The sequence below is a fragment of the Lepidochelys olivacea genome, assembly GCF_965140295.1.
Source record: "Lepidochelys olivacea isolate rLepOli2 genome assembly, chromosome: 1".
In the NCBI taxonomy this organism is placed as follows: Eukaryota; Metazoa; Chordata; order Testudines; family Cheloniidae; genus Lepidochelys; species Lepidochelys olivacea.
Genome location: NC_140411.1, coordinates 193,446,736 through 193,474,269, shown reverse-complemented (window position 1 = coordinate 193,474,269; position 27,534 = coordinate 193,446,736). Strand labels below are relative to the sequence as shown.

Here is a 27,534-nt window from a genome sequence, read left to right as displayed (position 1 = left end):
TTCTCCAGACTAAACAATCTTTCCTTGTAGGTCATGTTTTTTAGACTTTTTTTGTTGCTCTCCTCTGGGCTTTCTTCAGTTTGTCCACCTCTTTCCCATAGTGTGGTGTCCAGAACTGGATGCAGTACTCCAATTGAAGCTTTATCAGTGTTGAGTAGAGTGGAAGAATTTCTTCTCCTGTCTTGCTTACAACACACCTGCTGACACATCCCAGAATGTTGTTTCCTCTTTTTGCAACAGAATTACACTGTTGACTCATTTAGTTTGAGATCCACCATACCTGCTAGATCCTTTTCTGCAGTACTCCTTCCTAGGCAGTCATTTCCCATTTTCTATATGTGCAATTGATTGTTCCTTCCTAAGTGGAGTACTTTGCATTTGTCCTCATTGAATTTCTGTTTACTTCAGACCGTTTCTCCAGTTTGGGCAGATCATTTTGAATTCTAATCCTGTTCCCCAAAGTGCTTGCAACCATCCCAGTTCAGTATTATTTACAAACTTTTAAAATGTCCTCTTTCTGCCATTATCCAAATCATTTATGAAGATATTGAATAGAACAGGACTCAGGAAAAAACTCTGTGGAATCCTGCTGGATATGCCCTTCCAGCTCAACTGTAAACCATTAATAATTACTTAGTATAGTTTTCCAACCGGTTGTGCACACACACCCACACACCCTTATAGTAGGTTTGTCTATGCTATATTTCCTTAGTTTGCTTATGAGAAAGTCATGTGAGACAATATCAAAAGCCTTACTAATGTATACATATATCACTTCTTCTGCTTCCCCACTTATCCATAAGGCTTGTTACCCTGTCAAAGAAGGATATTAGTGTGGTTTGATGTGATCCATGTTAACTGTTACTTATCACCTTATCTTCTAGGTGCTCACAAAGTGATGATTTGCTCCAGTATCTTTCTAGCTACTGAAGTTAAGCTTACAGGTCTACAGTTCCCTGGATTGTCCTTATTCCCCTTTTTATAGATAGCTACTATATTTGCCCTTTTCCAGTCCTCTGGGATCTCTCCTATTCTCCACGGTTTCTCAAAGATAATTTCTAATGGCTCAGAGATCTCCTTAACCAGTTCCTTAAGTGTTCTAGGATGTGTTTTGTCAGGCCCTGCGGACTTGAAGACATCTGACTTGTCTAAGTAAAACTTAATGGAAGGTTACAAAGTCTTCAGGGTAGGCAGTGCCTTTTATTATCACATTAATATTTTTAATATTTATTTATTTAAGATTTAGCATTTCTGTGCATTAGAATTTTCAATTTGATTTCTTCCTGTTGCTTTTAACCTGGAGTGGTTTAAGGCAGAGGAAGATTCCCTTGTCTAGACTCAGGACTATGCTTAGTGTTATAGTGGTACAAACACAATCTGTTTAGAAATCTATGTAGTTAAATCAATAGAGACCTTAGTGCGTATAAAGGTTCTTATCTCTCCATACCTTATTCATGTAAATATAAGTACCATTATATTGATATTACTGTGTTCATGTAAGGGGATTGTACTGATTTAATTATCTGTTTATAACCTGATATAACTATGTCTAAACTATATCTAGGAGTCAGAAGACTTAGGATTTATTTCTAATAGCTGTCAAAAGACTTCCTGTGTGAACTTTGGCAAGCTACTGAGTCCATTTCCTATTCTGTAAGAAGGCGATAGAACTTGTTGAAAATTTTCAGAGGAAACACTTTTCCATGGAAAAATGCTGAATTTGATGACATTGAAATGTTTTGCAGGAGCATACTAATTTTGTTTATATTTTTGATGAAAAAGTATCGAGACATTTCTGAGTACTTCAATAAGGTCACTTAGATATTTCTGAAACTATTTTTTGAAATTTCCAGTTTGTGGAAGATAATTTATAATATAAAAATCTGAATGAAATGCTTTGACATTGTTGAAACAAAATGTTTTCAAATTTCATTTGATAGGAAATTTAACTTTTTGTTCTGATTTGGGATGAAGGGAAGGGAAATTTTAAAATGTCATTTCCTGTAGAACAGAAATCCTGAGTTTGGACTAGCTCTAGTGATAATACTTGTGAAGCACATTGAGACCTAGGTGAAATGCCTAGTATAATGCATAATATGCATAATATGTTTTTTCATATTATGTCAACTGTCTTCAGTTAAGGCTTGGAAGTTAACCCTTTTGCCGCACTCTTCCCTTTCAGGAAAAAAGGTAAGTTTAAAATAAAAAATATAGGCAGCACTGAGTTGAGAAATCAAATTCCAAATTCAGCTAACTGTGGTACTGGAATCAGAATATGTGGGTGTTTAAGACTGCATATTTTAATGTGTAAATGAGACTCCTCATCAAATCAAAGAATGTAGGCTAAGAAATGGTACTTTTGGATTATACTGATAAATGGAGAGAGAAGTGGTGAGCTTGTGTGTTAATGGGCAATAGGATTGGAAGATCCAAGTGTCTCTCAGCTGGCTCACAAATATGTGGAAGGGGAGGGTAGGTATTTTATCTACTGTAATAAAAGGTAATGTTGGACCAACTGGAGCCAAAAATGTCACTCCAGTATTGATCCTGATAACTAATCTCAGTGCCAGTTCTTTATCTTCATTATATTTTCAGTATGGCAGTTCAGGGTTTGTATGGAAAGTGTAGATCACTTATGGTCGTTTGGTGATTGGCTGTTGCGGGTAGGTAGATTGATGGCAGATAGGTAGAGGATAAAACATAAGGACAGTCATTAGTAAATCCTGTCCCCACAGTAGTAGCAGGAGCCCAACAGGAGGCTAATACTGAAGCAAAGAACCAAGATCTGGCTGCAATGCAAGGTTTTTTCCTCACCATTTGACATAAGAATTGGCATTGGGTCAGATCAATGGTCCATCTAGCCCAGTATCCTATCTTCCCATAGTGACCAATGCCAAGTGCTTCAAAGGAAATCAACAGAACAGGACAATTATCAAATGATCCATCCCATGCTGTCCAGTACTAGCATCATTTACTTTGTTCCCCTGTGTTGCAGCCTAATCAGAGCAGAAACAGTAGACGTTGGACAAAGCTGGCAAATCCCTGTGCACATCCCAATTACCCAATGCAGGAAGACTTTGATTCTCCTGATCCCACAGGAAGAGGAAACTAGTTGGCAGCCTCCTCAATCTCCCAGTCATTGACTTATCTCCTCATATGGTAGCTATTGGCGAAGACAGCTACTGCTATCCAAAAAGGGATAGAAAGGGGCTTAGGTCCACAGGGAAGAGAGGGCACAGGGAAACAGGTAACTTGACAGGGAGGGAGTGTGGCTTATAACAGACACCTTGAGTAAGACGAATGGTTTATGGACAGGTGTAAACAAATCTACCTTACATAGAGAGGGATGTTAATCTGCTGATATGAACACAGGACTGGGAATCAGGAGTTCAAGTTCTTATTCGGCCTCTGATAGACTCCCTCTGTGGCCTAGGGCCATCCCTTAACTTCTCTGCCAGTTTTGCCTTCATGCTTCAACAATGCCTACTTCACAAGGCTTTGAAGAGTAGTTAATGTATGTGCTTTGAACATGGGAGGAGCTATACAGATTATATTATGTTCTTACACAAAGTTTGGCTGTGCAATCTTAATTACTAATTTCCAAGTTACCAATTGCTTGTTTTTTGTAATAACTTTATTCGGTACAGTTTGTAGTGGAAATTCTCAGCTCTACGTCAATGCAACTTCTGAGAATTTCTTAGGTTTTTTTTAGAAAGTAATTAAAAACATTTCTGGAAACTGCATAGACTGACTTCTTAAAGTATTTTGCTAGAATTGTGAAAGGTTGTGTAAATCAGTGTTTTTCAAAGTTCAGGTCGCGACCTAGTACTGGGTGGCAGCATGTAAGGCAGTGGGTCACCTTGCTCAGAGTATGTATGCCCAGAGACCGTAGCGGCTTTGGTCAGCACCGCTGACTGGGATGTTAAAAGTCCCATTGGCGGTGCTGCGCAGCTAAGGCAGGCTAATGCCTATCTGCTCCAACACCGCCTTGCACCCTGGAAGCGGCCAGGAGTGGGTCCAGCTTCTAGGCAGGGGAGCCCTCTGGCTCCATGCGCTGCCCCCGCCCCAAGCACCAGCTCCGCACTCCCATTGGCCTGGAACTGGCCAATGGGAGCTGGGAGTGGGGTGGTGCCTGCAGGTGAGAGCTGCGTGGAGCCACTTGCATGCCTCTGTTTAGGAGCTGGACCTGCTGCTGGCTGCTTCTGGGGTGCAGCATGGTCCACGGTGCCAGGATAGGCGGGAAGTCTGCCTCGGCACCCAGGCTGTGCTGCTGACCAGGAGCTGTCAGAGGTAAGTCTGCATCCCAATCTTCTGCCCCACCCCCTGAGCGTCCCCCCCAACCTGGAACCCCCCTCATGCACCCCAAACCCCTCATCACCTGCCCCAGCCCAGAGCCCTGACACCCAGCTCCAACCCTGAGCTGCCCCCCAAACCTGAAGCCCTTCCTGCACCCCAAAGCCCTCATCCCCAGCCCAGAGCCCTGACCCCCTCCTGCACCCCAACCCAGAGCCCCTCCTGCATCCCAAACCCCTCATCCCTGGCCCCACCCCAGAGCCAGCACCCCAACACAGAGCCCCCTCCCACACCGTGAACCCCGGCCCTGAGCCCCTCCCAAACCCCTCATCCCAGCTCCACTGGGTCATGGGCATCAACAATTTTCTTCAACTGGATCCCCAGAAACAAAGTTTGAAAGCAACTGTTGTAATCACTAAAATGTAAGAGAGGACAGTCACTGAAACACACATGGTCTGTGACAGAGTTTGTAACTTCTTTTTAACATGAGCATTTCAGCCAGTGCCAGAACACTTTACAAACTCTATTAGCACAGTGTCAAAATGTAAAAACCTTATAAAACCTTCCATTATCTGATGGGTGGTCAATGCTCAAAATACTTATTCTCAAATTTTGTGCCCGACGTCATGAGAACTAGATCTCATACATGACTAATGAATAAAACTCATTTTAAATTTTACCTCTTTGTTTTACAAAACAGTTAAGTACACTTTACTTGTTGAAGGGTCCCATAACTCAATACCTCATCTAGATAACCCCCAAATTACTTACAAAATTCTCTTGGTAGAGCCCACACATGTGAAGTTTAAGATGGAAAGGATTTTTTTTTAGTAAATAAAGTAGCAGGAGATTGCAAAATTTAGCTGGAAAGGCTATATTATTATATATTATATTATTATAAATTAGCTATAGAATTATAACCATATGTCTATAATTTAACCTGTACTATGCAACATAGTTCATGTGCAATATTAACAAGTTATAACCATAACATCAATTTCTGGAATTTCTTTACTCAAACCTCTTTTTTTTTTTTTTTTCCCCAACCATCATCTTGTATATAATTCTTGTTTGTGTCAAGGGCTGGTCATCAGAATATAAACATACAGTACAATCTACAAACACTCTCCAAAGCATCTGAAGAGCAACATGCACTAATAAGCTAGGTTAAATAGTGTAGAGTTGCAATTCATCCTTTAGCAGGAAGGACGTTGTAACTTAAACTATAGAAGATTGAGTGCTCTTCCCATAATGACCAGATAATCAGTTTATTCATAGAGCTATATTTCTGTTTTGGTTCTGCCCTGGATGACTGCACTACCTGGTTAGAACCACTGTTCCTGCTTTTGGCACATACTGCCCAACTTCTGTAGTAGTCAAAAGGCAACCTCCTCAGATAATAATACATAGTACTTTGCAACTCATCCAATGATCTCTAATTGTTTTAATAAATTAACTCGTTTGGTAGTGTGGCATACTGAGGTACATGAATGTGATATATTGAAATGAGAGGAAGGAAGATAATAGCATTTTGTATACAATGGAAAAGGCAACGTGGATGTCTGAGAGGCAAAAAAGAGGGTAATTGAAGTAATTAAACAGGAGTTGGTGAGTTAGTATAGTTACGTTGTCCATCATCAGACTGGGTTAAACTAGCAAAACCATTGCATATGGTTTTCATTGGTGCTGAAAAGGTGACATTAAGATACAATCTATTCCTATTTTACCAGTTTATCAATTTCTACTCAGAGACTTGAATTTCAGTTATTAAAGAAGTGATTCCTGTGTGTGTATATATAATTGAACAAATGCGTAGGGAAAATATTGTGGAATAGATTTGGATTGAAGGTGCTCTCTTAATGATCATTATTAAACATTAGACCATTTGAATGATTAAAAATTGAGTTTATTAGGAAGATGCATTATTGCCAGAGATTGGTAATGGGGTATGGAGCCTATACCTGAAAGGAGATGCTTGAAATCAAGGTTAGGTCCAAAGCGACCTCGATGCATAGAGGTTAAGGCCCCAAGAGATCACATGATCAGCAAGTTTGACTTTCTATCTGTTAGAGGCCACCAACATCTGCACACTAACCCAACATCTGAAATTAGAACACAGAAGTAGTACAACCCCCAGGAGACTAAACTATTCTGTGCAACAGGTAGGGACCGAGAAGCACCACTGCCCAAGGCCCCTGCAAGGGCAAGAAAATGATTAAATTCTGTCAAGTGACCTATAGTGCAGAGAAAGGCAACCCCTCTCTCTTCTCTTCCTTCCCCCCCCCATCACTGCCAATCTGGCCTGGAGAAAATTCCTTCCCGATCCTACGCATGGTGATCAGTTAGACCCTGGTCATGTGACCAAGAATTAGTAAGCCCAACAAGTGAGAGAGAGGTTGCACTGTGCCACCTTAAAGCCTACAATTATTAGGTGGCTCTTTCCTCCCAAGGGCCATGACAACTAGCCCCGTGACCAAAAAAATACCACCGTGGTATGAAGCCCTTGTGGGTAGCTGTAGCAGGGCTGAGGTGAGAGTCAGGCAGGGGTCTGGACTACCCTCTGGCTTCCCAGGGAAGTGGCACAGGGAGTGCCTGCCTGTTGCCTTGGTGCAGAACTGAACTCGGCCCGTAACCAAAAGCTCTGAGAGGAGAATATTTGGGCTTGTCTCCATATACAGTGCTCCACCTCTACGCCTCTGCTACTCCCTTGGCTACACTTGTGAGTTACAGCGCAATAAAGGAGCCCCAGGTGCACTAGCTCACTACCTGTCCACACTGGCAAGGCACGTAGAGCACTCTGACTCCACGGCTACAGCGCTGCTGGTAGTCCACCTCAGCCAGTGGAATAATGTTTGCTACGCGCCCCCCCCCCCTCCCCACCCCGGCTGGAGCGCCGTGGCGCCATTGTGAACAAGGTGTTGCATTGTTGTGCTCTGACTGATCTTGGGAAATGTCCCATAATCCCCTTAAATCAAGTGGCCACTCTTGTCATTGTTCTGAACTTGTTGTAGGAATGCTGATATGCCCTTTCAAAGCTCTGTTTCTGACAGCTGGCTGCTTATCTACTCTGGGACAAAGGAACCATTACTGAGGAATGCTGCTTGCTTTGAGTGTGTGAGAGGGAGGTGGGGGGGGGGTCTGCTGCTGTCTGAACTTACAAGACAGCATGCTGACATGCTCTCAGCTCCCCCAAAACCCACTCTCTCTCCCTCTATATACACACAACACACTCCCTGTCACAGTCATCTTCCCCGCCCCCCCCCCCACATTTGAAAAGCCACTTGCAAGCTGGGATAGCTACTACAATGCACTGCTCTTTGTGGCATTGCAAGTGCTGCTAATGTAGCCACAGCAGTGCACTTCCAGCTGAGAGTGTAAACATGTGGCAGCGTTCTCCCTGCTGCGGTCTCCAAAGGCTGGTTTAGCTCCCAGCGCTCTACAACTGCAAGTGTAGCCATGCCCTCAGTAAAGATGCGCCTACACATATGGGAGAGCGTCTCCATTTGGCGTAGTTAATCCATCTCCGTGAGAGCCAGTAGCGATGTTGATGGGAGAAGCTCTTCTGCTGCCAGGGCTGTCTAGGGGGGGTGTTAGGTCGGTATAACTACGTCACTCCAAGGCGTGGCTTCTTCCCACCCCTGCCCAGCATCGGTCTAGCGCTGCAGGGTAACACCTGCCCTTTGTCCTCAAACCTCTACTATCTGCGCAGAGACAGCGGCTGAGGCTCACTCACCTAGTGGTGAGAGGCGACGGGGGGGGGGTGTATCAGAAGCTGCCCTGGTTTGGGGTCAGGGTGGGGGTGTCTGCATGGTCTCCCCTCCCCTCTGAAAGCACCAACACCCCGCCCCAGCCAGCTCCTTCCCCCGCAGCCGGCCTCGAGCGGCCTCCAGGGGCGGGGCTTAGGAAAGGGGCGGAACCACAGTGCCGGGAGGTGCCCGTTTCCAGCCGGGTCCCTTTAGCTGCTGCTCCCAGGCGGCCCATGAGGGGCTGTTTACTGCCGCCCACGCAGGTTGCGGAAGCTTCGTCCCTTCCGCTGGGCTGGTTGTCAGGGTTGCGCGAGCCGAGGAGGGCGGGGGCTGCCGACAGCCCGGCGCCGGCTGCCGCTGGGCGGACGATGGGGCTGAGCGAGCGGGAGCGGGCCGGGTGCCGGGCGCTGCTGGAGTTTCTGGAGACGGAGGAGCTGACGTCGCTGACGGACACGATCACTAACCGCCTGGTGCTGCCGCAGAGCCGACAAGGCGGGTGGGGCCGGGGCGGTGCTTGGGGCCCGCTGAGGGGGAGGAAGGGGCGGGCTCTAGCGCTAGCCCCGCCCCTTTTGTCAGGCGGCCCCTGCCTTAGCGGCGGGGCGGGTCGCGCGGCACCTCGCGCTGCAGGGTTCGGCGGGTCAGTGCCCCGCCCCTCGCAGCCGCCAACGCCCCGCCCACTGAAGCGGCTCCTTGGGGTTTGGGCTTCGAGGCCTCGGCTGGTCACGGGCTGCGGCCGCCGCTCAGCTCTCGCGGGCTCCTCGGCGCCGGCGCAGTACGAGTCTCGCGCTGCGAGCTGTGCCCCCACGCGCCGCTGCCCGTGCCCGGTGCGCGGCCTGTGGGTTCGCCCAGAACAGCGCCCAGCGCGGCCCGTGCTTTGGCCGGTCACCTGCCTCGCGCCTGTTAACCGGGCGGGGGCGGGGCTGAAGCCTCTGTTGATCTCTGAGGCCTGCGAGGTTACCCAGCTGTTGACTTCATGCCGGTCTGTCAAGTCATCGCGCCGCTCGGGTGCCTGAGCCTCTCAAGCGTGACGCGGTATTGAAATAGGAAACACTGGGGGGGGGGGTGGTAAACGGACTTTCTAGATTTTTTTTTTCCATTTGATGATTTCTGATATTTTTCAAAGAAAATCTCGGAGGGGTAGCCATGTTAGTCTGGATCTGTAAAAGCAGCAAAGAGTCCTGTTTGGCACCTAATAGAGTAACAGACGTATTGGAGCGTGGGCTTTCGTGGGCGAATACCCACTTGGTCGGCCCACGAAAGCTTGTGCTCCAGTACGTCTGTTAGTCTGTAAGGTGCCACAGGAGTCGTTGCCGCTTTCAAAGAAAATAATACTTCGTAATTCCTTGGTTAGGTAAATGCCATAGCTGTTTTCGTAGCCCAAAAATTACACCATGTGTGAGCCCTCGACACTTGATTTGATTGTATCCCTGTTTAGAGCCTCTTTCCTCCATGGATCTTTCTGTGGGTTAAGTCTGTTTTTTATTAGTGTATTGTGGTGGTATCCAAACAGCATCAGTACTCCATTATGCTAGGCTCTACACAAGCAGGAGAAGGAGTATTTGTGGCACCTTAGAGACTAACCAGTTTATCTGAGCATAAGCTTTCGTGAGCTACATCGGAAGTGAGCTGTAGCTCACGAAAGCTTATGCTCAGATAAATTGGTTAGTCTCTAAGGTGCCACAAGTAGTCCTTTTCTTTTTGCAAATACAGACTAACACCGCTGCTACTCTGAAACAAGCAGGAGAGGTGTTCATACCAAAAGCAGCTTTCAATGGGTAAAATCATGGATTGTGCTCTTCTGAGAGGCACTCAGGCTTCTGAACAAATTACCAAGATAGTCAATGCTTACTGTCTTCTATGTTTGACAGTGAAATGCCTTTTCATACTTTATGAAGTAGTGTGTGTGTGTCATGTAAGTTCTATGTCCTTTAAAAAAAGTAGCGGGGGGGGGGGGGAGGGTAAGGTGCAGGTCTGCATTACAACTAACTGAAACACCAGTTAATACTGCTGCTGGCATGAGTAACTTCTACTCTCAGTTGTTGAAAGAAACATGCACAGTCAGGTGGTAAATAAGTTACTAGCCCATAGGGCAAAGTATCTCTCATTTGTTTATCTTCCATTCCTTTTTGAGGACTCATTTTTATTTGTGACTGTTTTGCTTTGCTTTATCTTAAGGATTTTTGTAGTACTTATAGAACACAATAAGGATAAGTAAAGTTAACTTTAACTAAACAATCTTTTCCTAAATGTAAGGTGTTCTGAATCAAATACTAAAGTGCTTGATGTGTAACATCAGCTAAAATTAGAATTGGCTACTTTGACTTCTTTAAAGGCCAAGTTTCAGCTTGTAATATTTCCTGAGCAATGAACCCCTGAAAAATAAGGGTTTCCAATAGTAATGTGCTTTCTGTCAGAAAAATTGTATATTAAAAATGGCACCTTCCTACATTGCACAATGCATCCCCCTGGATCTTAAATATTTGGTTATTGTACATTGTAAACATTTATACTTTCATCAGCCTTCACACCTGTAATGGCTTATGGAAGGCAAATCTCACTGAACTGTGTTCTGTTTATTGCTGGCAGAATCACCACCTAAGTTCTGATTCTAGAAATCTGCATTGTTGATGTGTGAGGTAGAAAGAACACAGCTTTTTAAATCCCAATTTGAGTTTACAGAACTGGCTGGTAGTTAACCAAAATGTTATGTATTATTGATAAAATCTAAATAGGGAAGTGGTTGACGGCAAGCAGACATTAGAACATTAGGATTTCCCTCTTGAAGATAAACTTTTCTGACTGTAACCTCGCAGAAGAAAGTATCTATCCAGGCTAGTAAAATAATTATACATTGATTAAAAACTCAACTGTTCAGAAAGACCATAAAAGGCCCTCTATTCTGTTAAATTCTCCTCTCTTTCAACCCTGTATCTATACTGTTCCTTTCCTGGGAACACAAAGAAGCCTTGCAGCATGTTCTGAAGGACATCAGATCCAGGTTTAGTCAGACCAATGGTGGAAGTGACTTTAGATTTGATTCAAGTGATCACAGCTGTTGCAGTATCATTTGGGGGGAGGAAGCTTGCGGTATCAAGAGCTAAATAATTTAGGTCAAAGCCAACTTAAATATTAACCCAAAGTAAGTTTTTAGCTAATGCATCTCAGTGAACATGTGCAGGGCTCCCTTTGCCTGAAATAAGTTGGCTGCTGTGTCCTGCAGCAGCTAGAGTTTCCAGATCACTTGAAAGTGTAGTGTCCATTTGGAACACATTCTGTGAGTGGCAAAATAAACATCGTAAAAAGGTTGTCCTTTTTGACAAGCTCAAATAAAGTCCCTTTGGCAGTCACTGGACATCCAGAAGGAACTGGGGGCTCCAGCAAGACCCTCTGCTTGCATACATGATTAATGTATGCAAGCAGAGAGTTTGAGCCACTGGAGTTGTTACGGCCAAGTTGCTTCCACAACCTATAAGCATTTGTCTCTGTTTTGCATGGTTTGAATTTCATCGAGACCCAAGTGAATTATTTTTCCAGCAAATAGTTTGCCCAAAAATGCAATTTCAGGGCGCCAAAACTGTTAGCATATTAGGGAGGAATTTGGTGAGTAGTTCTGGCTGGAAAAAAGAGAATTTGTTTGAAAAAATCAAAACTGTATTGACTGTTTTGAAACAATGTTTTGATGTTTTGTTTTAAAATGTTTCATTTAGGAATTTAGCTTTACTTACTAAAAACAGACAAAATGGTGGTAAACACCCAAAAACTGGGTGGGGAGGGGAAATCCTTTTGAGTACAAAAATATGTTGTTTAATCCAAAATTAATATATATATATTTTAGGTTTTCTTTTTGGTGAGGAAAGTTTTTAAAAAAATTAGTTTAGGTTTGAACTCAACTGATTTTTTTGGGGATCTTCAATTCGGCCCCCAAACAAACTGTTCAGCTCTAGTTTCAGCCAGTTAGTTCTGATTCAAGGATCGGTTTCTGTTAGGCCATTGAGGCAACAGATACATTTCAGGCTTTTGCATATGGCTTGCTGAATGTCTTTCAATGATATGTGCATGAGTTTGATACTGGTCATCACTGAGAAAAATGTTCAAGTTGAAATTTTTACTTTAGTCAGAAAATCAACAGATTCATTTTCTAATGAGAGAAGCAGTTGCTGACTTAACTTTCTTTATTTCCAGAAGCCATTCATGCAATTTTAGTTTACAGTCAAAGTGTAGAAGAACTCTTGAAACGAAGAAAAGTCTATCGAGAAATAATTTTTAAATACCTGGCAAAAGAAGGAGTTGTGGTGCCACCTTGTTCTGAAAAACACCAGCTCATTCATCATGCAAAGCAATACTGGAGTGGGCAGCTGACAGATCGTGTTGCAGAGAGAGAGGATATTAATCCGAATAAACAGGTGAGCTTTACGTTCTGAAAGACCTAAGAATATTGCCTATGTGGAACAACTATTGTTTGTAAGTTCACTGACATTTTTTTCTCAGCCAAACTGAGATAATAGAATCATAGAATATCAGAGTTGGAAGGAACCTCAGGAGGTCATCTAGTCCAACCCCCTGCTCAAAGTAGGACCAATTCCCAACTAAATCATCCCAGCCAGGGCTTTGTCAAGCCTGACCTTAAAAACCTCAAAGGAAGGAGATTCCACCAGCTCCCTAGGTAACTCAGTCCAGTGCTTCACCACCCTCGTAGTGAAAACGTTTTTCCTAATATCCAACCTAAACCTCCCCCACTGCAACTTGAGACCATTACTCTTCATTCTGTCAGCTGCTACCACTGAGAACAGTCTAGATCCATCCTCTTTGGAACCCCCTTTCAGATAATTGAAAGCAGCTATCAAATCCCCCCTCATTCTTCTCTTCTGCAGACTAAACAATCCCAGTTCCCTCAGCTTCTCCTCATAACTCATGTGTTCCAGTCCCCTAATCATTTTTGTTGCCCTCCGCTGGATGCTTTCCAATTTCTCCACATCCTTCTTGTAGTGTGGGGCCCAAAACTGGACACTGTACTCCAGATGAGGCCTCACCAATGTCGAATAGAGGGGAACGATCACGTCCCTCGATCTGCTGGCAATGCCCCTACTTATACAGCCCAAAATGCCGTTAGCCTTCTTGGCAACAAGGGCATGCTGTTGACTCATATCCAGCTTCTTGTCTGCTGTAATCCCTACGTCCTTTTCTGCAGAACTGCTGCCTAGCCATTCAATCCCTAGTCTGTTGCGGTGTGTGGGATTCTTCCGTTCTAAATGCAGGACTCTGCACTTGTCCTTGTTGAACCTCATCAGATTTCTTTTGGTCCAGTCCTCTAATTTGTCTTGGTCCCTCTGTATCCTATCCCTACCCTGCAGCGTATCTACCACTCCTCCCAGTATAGTGTCATCTGCAAACTTGCTGAGGGTGCAGTCCGCGCCATCCTCCAGATCATTAATGAAGATACTCAACAAAACCGGCCCCAGGACCGACCCTTGGGGCACTCCACTTGATACCAGCTGCCGACTAGACATGGAGCCATTGATCACTACCCATTGAGCCCGATGATCTAGCCAGCTTTCTATCCACCTTATAGTCCATTCATCCAGCCCATACTTTTTTAACTTGCTGGCAAGAATACTGTGGGAGACAGTATCAAAAGCTTTGCTAAAGACAAGGAATAACACGTCCACTGCTTTCCCCTCATCCACAGAGCCAGTTATCTTGTCATAGAAGGCAACTAGTTAAGTCAGGCATGACTTGCCCTTGGTGAATCCATGCTGACTGTTCTTGATCACTTTCCTCTCCTCTAAGTGCTTCAGAATCGATTCCTTGAGGACCTGCTCCATGATTTTTCCAGGGACTGAGGTGAGGCTGACTGGCCTGTAGTTCCCAGGATCCTCCTTCTTCCCTTTTTAAAAGACGGGCATTAGCCTTTTTCCAGTCGTCTGGGACCTCCCCCGATCGCCATGAGTTTTCAGAGATAACGGCCAATGGCTCTGCAATCACATCTGCCAACTCCTTTAGCACTCTCGGATGCAACGCATCTGGTCCCATGGACTTGTGCTCGTCCAGCTTTTCTAAATAGTCCCGAACCACTTCTTTCTCCACAGAGCGCTGGTCGCCTCCTCCCCATGCTGTGCTGCCCGGTGCAGTAGTCTGGGAGCTGACCTTGTTCGTGAAGACAGAAGCAAAAAAAGCATTAAGTACATTAGCTTTTCCTACATCCCCTGTCACTAGGGTGCCTCCCTCATTCAGTAAGGGGCCCACACTTTCCTGGACTTGCTGCTTGTTGCTAACATACCTGAAGAAACCCTTCTTGTTACTCTTAACATTTCTTGCTAGCTGCAACTCCGAGTGTGATTTGGCCTTCCTGATTTCACTCCTGCATGCCTGAGCAATATTTTTATACTCATCCCTGGTCATTTGTCCAATCTTCCACTTCTTGTAAGCTTCTTTTTTGTGTTTAAGATCAGCAACGATTTCACTGTTAAGCCAAGCTGTTCGTCTGCCATATTTACTATTCTTTCTACACATCGGGATGGTTTGTTCCTGTAACCTCAATAAGTACAGCCAGCTCTCCTGGACTCCTTTCCCCCTCTGTTCTCCCAGAGGATCCTGCCCATCAGTTCCCTGAGGGAGTCAGTCTGCTTTTCTGAAGTCCAGGGTCCGTATTCTGCTGCTCTCCTTTCTTCCTTGTGTTAAGATCCTGAACTTGACCATCTCATGGTCACTGCCTCCCAGGTTCCCATCCACTTTTGCTTCCCCTACTAATTCTTCCTGGTTTGTGAGCAGCAGGTCAAGAAGAGCTCTGCCCCTAGTTGGTTCCTCCAGCACTTGCACGAGGATGGTTGTGTTTTCCTGTGTTTGTAGTGGAACTGAAATTTTTCTTGGTTTAAAAGCTTCACTTAATAAAAAAAATTATCCTCTCATATTTGCAATTCGGAATCTCATATCTGGAAATTCTGTAACTATCTTGATAGAGAAAATGCCCTTTGTTCATTGGTGTCTGAGTACATAATTAACATGTTGTGTCTTCCTCACAACAACTGACTTTGAATTGCAATGAGTGGAATCAGTAGGTCACAAATTAAGACAAAATAGTACATCAGAGTCTGGATAAGTCTAAAGATGAACATGTGACTCCCATAAAGTTAATGGACATGGGAAGCGCCATAAACTTCAAGGTCACAAATGTTCTGAGAAGTGTTCTGAAAGTTTAGTCTCAATTGTTGGGAAAATAAACTGTGCTTCTCTCTCTCTTTTTTTTTTTTTTTTTTAAGCTGCTCTTCTCCCACTTTGCCAAGTGACAATAGCACCGAAACAGCACTGCTGCCCTTAGTTTTTAAGTAACAGGTCACATGGCAAATCATTTGGTTAGATGGTCCAATTGCTGTTGGCTTGCAAAAAGTAATCTTCCTTTCCATTTCTGGTATCTCTGGAAAGTGGAGAGTGAAATGCACGACAGATGTTGAAAAATTGTCACTCTTCTGAAACTTTAGGACTGGCGGCAGCGCAACCCCTGCTACCGAATAGGTCTCTTTCTAACCTCTGCTTAATATGCTGTGACTAGATATGCCTCATTATCAACAAGTTTGTGTGTGATCTGAACTTCCTCCTCATTTTATTTTGCAAAATATTTTTGTTTGGTTGGTTGGTTTTACTAGTTTATCATTCTTGGATGTAAAGTTTCTAACTTGAGGTAGCCATGATTACTATTAAGCAGTTATGTGACTCAGAGACATAATGGTCATCCATCTGACTATCAAAGAGCTCTGTAGCTACTGATGTGCAATTTTGCTGACTTGTTCCCTTGGGGAAAGTAATTTGTCATGTATATATGCTACTGTTTAAGTGGCAAGAATATGCTTGCTGTTGTGCACAACACTCGCTGCCCCCACAGAATTTACAATGTAAAAGACAGACCCAGAAGATGGGACATGCTAAGGAACCTAGTTCTTCTGTTGTCTCAATAATGTACCATACTGTAAGGCTTGTGTTATTGTGACTCTGTTTTGACTGCTTTCTATAAAGCAGCAAGAGTGAAAACAACTTGCAGTATTTAAGACAGTGAAGGATACATGACTGGAAATTAGATACAGTAAAAGTAAAGTGAGTTAAATACTCATTCAGAGAAACGCAGAAAGAATGGGAAATTCAGCTGTGCTTTATGGTCAGGCTTCTCCTTCCACTTACCCCTTGCGGCAGGAGTGGGGGTGAGAAGTCATGGCATCATAACTCTGGAGTATATATTTAATCTAAAATATGAAATTCAAACACAGAAGTTATTATCCGAACTTTGATTCCGGAAGATAATGATCACGACCTTCACAGTAGCTTTGTTGAACTTGCTTCTGACTTGATCTGCTTTTAAGGAATGCTGTTAATTGGCAAGTACCAAAAGATGTAGATGTGCATTGTTGGTATCTCACTCAACAAATGCAAACGAAAAAATGAGCAGTTCATCCTATAGATCTAATTCCTGTTCGTAACGTGGGGCTTGGCATTAGTAGGCTAGAACTTAATGGAAAATTAAGGATCTTTTCGTCACAAAGTTTCAGTCATAAAATATTCAGTGAAGAAACCAGCCTGTATTGTAAGAGAAAGCAAAGGATATGTCCTTAAGAACAAAGTTGGTTCGAGAGATGTGCCTACCTGGGCGACAAATGGATAACTGTCTAGTGCTCCTCTGTACGGATCCCTGACTTGCATGAATTCACTCTTCCTTTATCTGGGAAAGGATTTTTCCTCTAGATGACAGAAAACTTCCTTTTCTGAATCCCATTATCAGCCAAACGTATCTTTAAAAGTAACCCGCCAGTCTGTACTTAAAATATAACAACTTATTTCCCAAATATTTAAGTCTTCATATTTCTTCCTCCTCTGTACATGATAACATACACAGCTATAAAACACTTAAAGTTCCAATTTTCATTGTCCCCCAATACCTTTCTTAACAGTTGCTATTCTTGGTTTCATTTTATTAAATGTATTGCAATTTATCCCTATTCTATCCTCAACGAGATCTTCCCCTTGCTACTGGCTACGTATAACAACTTAGTTTCTGCTTTCATCTCCATCATTCTCCGCTACATTTGCAGGACAGACTGCAGCCTCGCCGGGCTGCTTCAAGGAAATAACCCTTCAGGTTAGTATTGGTTTAGTCCATTTGTTTCTAATACTTAGCAGTTACATAGGTTCCTCCTCTGTATATCTTAGAAATGCTTTGCAAAGGCAGGTAAGTTTAATTTCCCACCTGTAAAAACCGGGAAACCAGGGATACAGAAGTTGAGTGACTTGCCCAAGATACACAGTGAATTAGCGGAGAACCTAGTTTTAATACCGTCCTCTGTTGGACCATGCTGCCTTGAGATTTTTTAAACAAATTAAATTTAGTTTTGTGTGAGGAGCTGTGTTGATCGCTTCAGACTATTTTTTGTATTCTTTCATGCTGCCAGTGTTTGTTTTGGGTTACTATTTTAAAATATTTTTTCCAGTAGTCTTAGAGCTGATGAAAGGGTGCAGTTATGATACCCTGGGAGACTGTGATTTGGACACTTTTCTATTAGAAACATGGTGAAGATCAGACTCCCTTCACATAGGTGACCAGACAGCTTTCCGGTGGTATTGACTTTCTGTCACTAATAAAATCGATCTAGGATCAAGTAGGTAATCTAGAGGTGAAAAGTTTTATCTCCCAATAATCCTAAACTATCCAGTTCTTCCTGGGTTAGATTTTCTTTTTGTTAGCATCTTCTACTACCTCGGGTTGAAATATCAGGTAGGTTCTGAGATACTCCAGCAGCTTCAAATGTTGCATCAAGGACACACTTAAAAAATGGCTGATACTGATCAGGACTGGTTGTGTCCATCTGGTCATTTGAGGGTCCAAAGCATAAAGGTAGCTTGCTAGTATCTGTCAAAGACAAATACAATAAAGGGAGACATTGAGGGTAGAGTTAATTACTGTGGCCACCTTTAGTATGAGAACTGCTACCATTGCTCCCAAGTAAATGGGGATATTTGTTTATTGAGGATATGTATTGTAAGCCATTTGGTTCTGTATTTTATCTTGGTTTGACAAGGTATTGCCATAATCTTAGGTTTTAAGTGTAAATCTTAGCTAGAATTTACTTGTACAGACAACTCCTTTTTACACAGCAAGACTAAATCATACTCTTTAGAAACTGTGTGAAAAATGTTGGCCCCATTGAAGTAAGTGTCAGAACTGCCATTGACTTAAATTGAGCTAGGATTTCATCCAGAGTTGTTGAGCTTATTCCTCAAACCAATTTTAAGTACCTTTCTCATTTCTCTTAAGAGTAACTACTTCAAGTATTTCTAAAGTGACTATTGAAGAGGTTTCTGGGCACCAACTATGGACAAGCACGCAGAATCTTCATTATTTAAGAATAGAGGTTTAGGTTGGACTTCCTTGCTTTATTCCTTCTCAAGCATTCTGTCTGAAAAACTCAGGAATGTGCAAAATAGAAAATAAAATTTTAGCACATCTAATTTTTTGAGCTGTATTAAAGACTTGTGTATAGTAAGTACCAAGCTTCTGTATTAACGGCTGCTAAATTCTTCTAAGAAAAATAAGCAAATCTTTTTTTTTTTTTTGATTACAGAGCTATGAACAGAGACAAAAACAACAGGAAGAGAATGATTGGCACAGACTAGGAAGAGAATTCTGTCAGTGGTTCTTTGAACTTCTCAACTCTCAGCATCCTTTGGGGAGACAATCCAAAGAACAGTGGGGACCACAGCATTTCTGGGAGGATGTCAAACTGAAATTTTGTTACAACACGTTAGAAAAAAACATGGAAGAATACGTTGGTGCAGAATTGGTGAGCCTCCGTTTACTCTCACTGGTGAAAGAAGAGTATCTCTTACTGAACCCCAACTTGGGTGCTGGTGGACTGAAGTGTGTAATTTCTCCACATGGGTTAGTAGTGGTGGCAGTAGCTGGCACAGTACATAGAGGCAACATTTGCTTGGGCATCTTTGAACAAATCTTTGGACTCATCCGCTGTCCAGTTAGAGAGAATACCTGGAAAATAAAATTAGTGAATCTTAAAATAGTTGGAGAAAATGCTCTGGAGCCTGGGACACAAGTGCAAAAGCCGTCCATAAAATATGAATCGAACGAACTGCGAGAGCTATACGATGGGAAAGAACTGAGCTTGCTTGAACCTCAAATTCTGAGCAATGTGCGTACAGAATTGGGGGAATAACGATTGTTTGAAAAACAATACAGCAGTTGTGCATATTTGAATGTTTAAATGACTTCAGACTTGTGGTGATGTCTGTTTCTTTAGTCAGGTTTGCTAAGTTGATGACATGCCAAAGTACTGAGTGAAATACACTTAAAAAGCTCCACTGCTTTTGGGTACCCATCTTCCATACTAACATGTAATTGAGAAAGTTAACTGCACAACACATGTTTAGAAATGAAGTAACTTTATTTTTCCTTCTATTTGATGTGTTCCTCACTTACAAAAAATGTGGCTGTATTGGAATGTGGGTTGTGATAATTATGAGGAACTGGACGCCACAGGGACTTATTACAGCATATGGGGCTTCTCCCGAGGCCACTAGTTAAAGTTGGACCCCAACTATGTTGGAAAGTCATTGCCTTCAAGTGGCCGCTTAAAAGTGCATTAGGATTCTTGGTCTAATTTCTTAATGGGCCAATAACCCCCACAAAACTGGCAGCCTTGTTGGTAGTTTCAGGAGAGAAGTCAAGCACTGAATGCATGAAGAGATTTTTTCTCTTTGTCCTAAAGTTGATTCCTTCACTAAAAAATAGAGAGAACTTAATAAGATGATGTGGGGAAGCTAGCCCTGCTGCTTGCAATGTTTTTCCTGTTCTGAATCAATAGTTGTCATTTATTTTTCATTTTCCAGTAGCATTTACCTCACCTCTGCAATAAAAAAACCCCCTGCTCCCAAAATTAAATGGTTGCCATTGCATCCATTTCTTGCTCTGACTCTCTGTGGGATCAAGGAGTTAACATTGGAATTTAGTCAATTTAAGCTTCCTATAAAGCCAGATGCTTTGATTGGGTATTTGTTTTGTATATAACTTACAGGAGAGTTTAATGTAATAGCTTACATGTGGTGGTTCCTGTACGTTCTCTCAGAATCAAGAATTGTATCCAATTACTGCAGACTTATTAAACTGGATATGTCAGCTTTTTAAAACAAGGAAGCTGGAACAAGAAGTAGATTTTCCAGATAAGCTCGCTCTTCCATTGCCACAAGTAATAGCAATTCAGAGGTTAAAGGGAATTCAGGTAACTTCAATAACTACACTTCTCTGTTTTCTTAATGTGTTTAAAAGTAACACAAAAGATCACGTAAAATCTTTTCTGTTTACTTGCTTCGAGTATTTGACAGTTGTTTGTCTACTCAATTTCATTATTTCTCCAATAATTATTTCCTATTTGTGTGGTCTTTCACACAACGTGGGAGAGAAGTATGCACTTTAAAGAAATGCTTAAATGTGGTTAAAACTAGTAATAAGTAGCAGGAAGACACGAGGCAAGTGTGGCGCTGAAAAAACTACTCTCGAACTCACTTTTGTGAACCAACTGATTTCTAGTTGTCCCTTTAACAACAACAACAGGATTTGTTTAAAAAGAATGTGATTATATACTGAGTGAAGGACAATGTTTGAAACATTGTTTCCTCGTGAACTGTTGAGATGAGGGCTTTCTCAGCTCCTAATTTCTAATAAGAAAAAGTAGCTTTCATTCTGAAATTCCTGTGTAGCACTTCCCTTTGCTTGCACAGGTGTATTCTACTAGATTCAAGTTGATTGGTAGCCATGCATACCTATGAAAAGGGAGGGAGTGGGGGAAGTCTCTACATGCTCGTGATTTTGACTTTTGCAGTGCAGAGGAGGAAATAACTGCAAACCGAAGACTAAAAACAGTGCCTCTTTTGATTATGTAGCGATACTACCTCACTGAATATTAATTAAAGCAAATATTTGGTCTCCCGTAGAAGTGTACTGTGCTTTCCCTTCTTACTAAAATGCATAGTATTTCTAAACATGCACTAATGTGAACATGACTTTATGAACATTACATTCAAAATGTAACTAGTTGTCCTTGCTAAATTAAAATTATACCAGTGTTTATGCTTTATGAACTCACTTCACTCACATCGACAGAAAGTGCACAAACAACTTCAGAAGAGAGGAATACAGCCAAACAGAACATCTGTATTCAGGTTGTACAATTGTATTTGTGTCAACAAGCATGTACAGAACTCTCTTCCATTACATAACATTGTAAGCATTTTGTGCTCCCTTTCAGGTGTCTAAGACTTTCCCAGGAAGAGAGAATGGGGAAAGCAGAGAGCAACACTACCATACAAACTTGAGGGGGGAGTGGTTACCTTCAGTTCTTTCTGTATATGTCTGTCTGCTGTTAGTTTCAGCTTTGCTAACTACCTTTTTGCGGAAGGAAAAGTCAGTGACGGATTACATGGGAGAGAGTCAAAGGACACCATGGGTAATGAACAAACTAGCCTCAAATTATCTGAACAGAGGGCATGGTATCATAAAGATACTTGTAAACGCACAGCTGAGATAAAAATTTTGGTATTAATGTTAAATTTTGGGATAAGAATTTTGTTACTGATGTTAAACCTTATGATGATGCTACTTTTCAATTAATACCTGTAAACAGGTTTAAAGCTTATCACAGCAGAGAAACTATTAAAAAAAAGAAAACCCAGTTTGCTGTGTGAGAATGGAGAAACTGAGGCACACTGCGTCAGGGCCTTAACTGCTGGATGCCAAGAGAATGATAACAAACTAACGGTGACTAACTCTCTTGCAGTAAACTAAGAGGGGAGGTGTGATGCTCTGTACCTCGGAGGAACACCCCACACCCCCCCATGTTCATCTTTACAAAATGATTGTGTGGTATCCATTGCAAAGTTTGTCATGTTGGGTGTCGTTCGGAAGGCTTACAAGGCACCGAGCACGGTTGCTATAGTGCGGTTATAGTACTTGTTACAGTAATAGTATAGTAAGGTTATAGGTTATAATTATAATTTCTTGTACATAGTTATGAGGCTGATAATGTGTCCTCGTGGCTTAAAGCAAGCCCATGCAAAAACTCTCCAAGAACAGAGAGGCAGTTCACACCTTGTCAGGGCATGGATGGGACAGACCAGACCAGCCTCACAGGAACAATGGACACTGGCTTAGGTAGCAACAAACGAATCTGTTAGACCCTCAAGGGAGTCACCCCCTTCCTTTGGGCAGCTTGGGACTGTGATGAGGTAATGCCTACCTGACTTGGGGGGGAGAAATGAGCCATTCAGGGAAAGAAATGACATGATAAAAGGGAGAGACATTTTGCCATGCTCTCTCTCTCCTACCTACATCTACAGCCACCACCACCACCACCAAGCAACTGAAACACTGATCAAAGGGGAGAGCCTGACTGAAAAGTAACCAGCCAGCCTGGGGTGAGAAGCATCTAAGTTTTTAAGGACATTGAAAGTGTTAAGATCAACTTAGAATGCGTTTTGTTTTTATTTCATTTGACCAAATCTGACTTCCTATGCTTTGACTTATAATCACTTAAAATCTACCTTTATAGTTAATAAATCTGTTTGTTTGTTCTCCCTGAAGCAGTGCATGTGTTTTACAATGTGTCAGAGACTCCCCTTGGGAGGACAAGCCCGGTACATATCAATTTCTTTGTTAAATTGACAAATTTATATAAGCTTGAAGCATCCAGCGGGCATAACTGGACACCGCAAGAGGGAGGTTCCTAGGGTTGGGTCTGGGACCGGAGATATTGGCGAGTGTCATTGGCTTACAAGTAGCTGGGAGCAGCTTATGTGCCCGAGGCTGTGCGTGAACACCCCAGGAGTTGGGGTTCTCACAGCAGAGCAGGGTAAGGCTGGCTCCCAGAGTCAAGGATTGGAGTGACTTAGCAGATCACCAGTCCAGATAACACCAGAGGGGAACATCACAATAGTTGAGGTGAGTGTCAAAGTGTGTGGCAGGCTGTCTGGAATGGCTCACAAACATAGGTGCCAAACTCAGCACAGACAGTTACAAACCAGGGCACAAACCCCAAACTGGTTGTGTGTTCTATAATTTGATTCACCAGCCAAGTATCAAGAGTGAACTCCTCAAGCATTATATCAGCCTTAACATGGAGTAATAGACAGTCCTCTTTGGCACTCTAGTCTGTCTTGCTGTGCAGGCAAGCCTGTCTTTGTGATAGACGTTCCCTTACATCAGAAATCAATAATATTCAGCTTACTCCGAGTCCCAAAGGACCAGGTCACTTGTACCTTAGATCTTTCACCAAAGAGAATGCTTGTAGCCAATCCTGTGATAAACTATCTAAAGATTTATTAACTGGGAAAATAAAATAGGAGAATGGTTTACAAGTTTAAAGCCCGTAAACAGAAAGAAATGAGTTAGTCTTAGGTTTAAAAAGGTAATAGAAGCTGCTGTATTATGCAAGCTCTACATGTCTTTTAGGGCTAACCCAAGCTAAACAGCTTGGGGGATTCCTTGCTTAAGCTTAGAAGTATTGCCATCTCCAAATTCCAAGCAGCATAGTGCTACAGTTCCTTCTGATCAGGTACTTTTATTCCCTTCCCCCAAAATTCAAACTGTGATGTGATGAGGGTTTGTGTATATCCGTGGGTGTCAAGGAGCTATCAGCAAAGTCTTTTGTCCACTGATGTTCCACAATGGTTTGTCTGGTATCTATAGAGATCTGCTCATTTGGGGCAGGAAATGACAGCTCTCGTCCTAAACTAGTATTTCACACTTGGTAATGCTTCTCTCCTGACTGTGGGACTTTCCAGTTTCAAAGCAAACACTTAAAGATTCCCTTATAACATGGGAAACAGATGTTATAAGAGAGATTAATGCCTGCAGCAACTCACTAGCAGTTCATAAAGTTCAAACATGACACACATTCTTATAAACTTAACATCTATTTTAACAATGCTAGCACACAGGTGAGCCAGACTGGTTTCCAGCAATGCATTTGTCAGTGTTCAGTGAGGCCTAGGGGCCTTGGCAGGTGCTAGCACCTGGTCTGCCAGAGTGTCAGTGAGCTTTCCCCAAAGCAGCGTATCAGGAAGTGCACAATTAAAAGATTTTTTCCTTTAGCCTTTCAATTAAAAGCGAAAAATTCAAGGGTTATTCATCTTCCTGATTCTGACATCTTTCTATTCAAGCACTTTCACTGTGCTTGGAGGCTGCCAGATTTCCCACTGTCATCACACTTCCACCACCTGCTGGCATTACCATTCACATATGGTAGCATTCACTACCTCTCACCCATAGTGGCCCTTCAGGTTTTAAATGTACAGCTGTTATGCTGCTTCCTTGGGAGAAAACATCCTGAAAGGAGCTTATTGTACAGTGAGAGGGGACAAAATCTAGAATGGGAGCCTTTGGTGGCTCATGCTAAACATGTGAGCATTAAAGACCTGTGTGGTTGTGGGGGGATGCCTTGCTGTGATTTCCAAGTTTTTCTTATTTTTAATAACAAAGCTGAAGCATTGGCTAAAATGTACCTTTTCTCCCCTACACCTGACATGGACTTCATCAAATAAATGGGGCTCTATATATTTCACAGCTAGCCCAAACTATTGAGTTATAAAGCAATTTTGTTTTCTTTTTATCTTGTATGAGCAACACTTAGAAGCATTGCTGTACTTGAACAGATAAGATGGCAGATTTACAGAGCACTAAACAGCCCAGACTGGTAACAGCAGGATCTTGGGAGCTAGAGATGAAAAGACTTGAGAGCACAGAGCCCATCCATCTACCAGGGCAGTTACATTCTCTGATTAAGGACATAACAGATATTTAAGTGATATATATGTAGGCAACATGCCACCAAGAATGAAAGATCGGGTGGGGATCAGAATGCTGCTATTACAATAGTTCTTATCATAGAGGGAAGGAGAACAATGATTAAATGATGGACTATTTATACCAACAAAATACCCGTTGTCCTTGAATAGTTCATCTCAGATTGTAACATTTTGAAATTGTCATTGACCTGGATTTGATTATCTTTATACTAATTTCATTGTTCTTGAATTAATTAGAATTTGTTATGTAAATTGCTCCGAATGAGTTGGCAATGAGTTGCTGAATGCTAGGACAAACTATTAGCAAAGAACCACACTTGGTTTTTATTCAGTTTTCAAATGTCAGAACTATTAAGGAAGATAGGCCCAATGCACATGAGGGAGAACAGTTGTACTGTACTCTGCATTCCTCCACTCCTTGCATGGAGAGCAAGCTATCTTGAATAATCGACCCCCAGCTGTTTACAATATGCATAATGGCATTTTGGTGACACCTTGTGGCAGTTTCATTGTGTGCTTATATTTCTGGCTCATCTTTAATCCCTGGTGCTGACATAAGAGAGGAAGCAAGGAAAATGATTGGAATGTGTTTAGGCTTGATCAGAAGAAAAGCACGAGGCTTCTCTGCAGGAACAACATTCTGTTTTATCCTTCCAGTTGGTCAAGTGCCTGATATTTCTACCCCATCAGAGCGAACGTTTGGAGGCAAGCCACCTGCCATTGATAAAAATCATAACACTGTCTCACTGTTTTAAAGATCTGCCCTTCTCCCTTCTAGTCAATGAAGTCAAGCTGTGATAAGCAGGAGACACCTGGTGTTGCTAGGGTCATGTGGGGAAATGTTATCTGTGACAGCTGTCAAAGAGAGGGCTGCCTGGCAACAAAATTTCAACTGGCCTGTTAAACACATTTCTTAGAGTCTGGCTCTCAGTAGGTTTAGGATGTCAGGACTGAATGTAGAGAACCATGATGGCAATAGAATAGATATTCCTTCACTTGCCTACTTCCGTGCCTGCAGATCTTCACAATTGCTTCTCAAACTAAATTGGAAGAGGAATTGCTGTCAGTCAGTGGTAGCAAGTGGCTGGGGTACCTGATGTGGTATACAATTGTGATGCTTCCACTATTTGAAGTTGACAAAACGCATACTCAGGAACACCTAACAAAAAATATACTCTCACATTCAGGATAGAATGTGACACGTTAAGTCCTTTCCATTTTGTTTTTAGGACTGTAGATTTAGAAAGAATTTAGCCATGACTTACTAGAGCTACTAGGTTCTGTCCTCTGAAGGCCTATTTAGAGAGAGAGCAGGTAATATGTAGATCATTAGTGCCATAGATCATAGTAATGTAGAGATTGTGGTCTTCTGAAGGAGTGTAGAGAACTATGTGGTCAGCTGAACTGGCTCCTGCTCCTTTCCAGCCTTTAAGTTGCATTATAAGACAGCTAACAATACACTAAATACTTTACAATTATTATTAATAATTTACAGTCGCTAGTATTACTTTTCTATGTAAGCAGCTGCTGTAATTGCAATCACAAGTGGGAGGGAAGATGATATTTGGGAGGGACTGCAACTGGAAGGGGAGGTGGACCCCAAGACAGTCTTAGTTTTATCCACTTGTGCATCCATCCTGTACACTGAAGGAGCCAGAGGTCGTGCAGGAGAAAATAGTAGATGTCTTATAATTGAGGACTTACAATGCATATGCACCAGGGAGGCAAATTAAGGTTGCATGGGCACAAGTAAATCTGGCATTTCCTAGCTTTCAAATGCTTGAGTTTGTAACCTCAGTTTTATTTTGGCATGTTAACAAAATGTTGCTGAGCAATGCAAGTGACAGATGAGGAAATGGCCATTTTTTAACAGTTTGTAACTCAGCTAAACCTGAATAATGGAAAGAAGCAAAGGCTTTTCTTTAGTGCAAGGGCTGTCTCCCTGTCAGATTTCTAAGGACTGCTGCAAACAATGGAGTGTGTTGAAGTGCCTCAAAAAAAAAAAAAAAGTTGCGATAATTATAATGGGAAGTTTCAGAGTAACAGCCGTGTTAGTCTGTATTCGCAAAAAGAAAAGGAGTACTTGTGGCACCTTAGAGACTAACCAATTTATTTGAGCATGAGCTTTCGTGAGCTACAGCTCACTTCATCGGATGCACGTCCTTTTCTAATAATGGGAAGTGTTAGGCAATTGAAGTATAGGGCACACTAGCAGGCTGCCCTGTAACGTGCCAGTTACCTGCACAATTGCATCAGAGTTGTTCCAGTTTTTAATCGTCATATCTGTGTAGTTTTGCCAGCTGGTATATAAGGTTGGTTGTTTCCACCCTGCAGGCTAGATTTGATGTAGGTCATGCCAGCCTGAAGTTTCTTCAGAGCTGATGCAACATCCTTGTGTTGTATTATTGTGTCACTAGGCTGAAATGTTTGCGAGTCAAGGCAGGGGTGAGTGTGTGTGTGTGTGAGAATGCTAGCATTGTTGCTTCAGGATGCTCTTGTCCTGCAGCATAAGTTTTATTCTGAATATTTTCTTACCTTTTCTGAATTTTAAAATGTCACTGAATACACTAATTAACAGTAAAAGGCATACAGTAGAACCTCCATTTTACAAACATTGTTATTACAAATGACCAGTTACTGGAATCAT

At 42.4% G+C, this 27,534-nt stretch overlaps 1 protein-coding gene across 1 annotated transcript; it reads left to right on the top strand.

Moving 5' to 3' along the window:
• Positions 1–8,240: 8,240 nt before the first annotated feature.
• Positions 8,241–21,103, top strand: LOC311531695 (uncharacterized protein C3orf38 homolog). The gene is made up of 3 exons (XM_084649305.1): positions 8,241–8,531; positions 12,222–12,442; positions 18,641–21,103. Exons 1-3 carry the CDS (start codon positions 8,273–8,275, stop codon positions 19,244–19,246), a joined length of 1,086 nt encoding a protein of 361 aa, XP_084505431.1. The 5' UTR covers positions 8,241–8,272; the 3' UTR covers positions 19,247–21,103.
• The last annotated feature ends 6,431 nt before the right edge of the window (positions 21,104–27,534 follow it).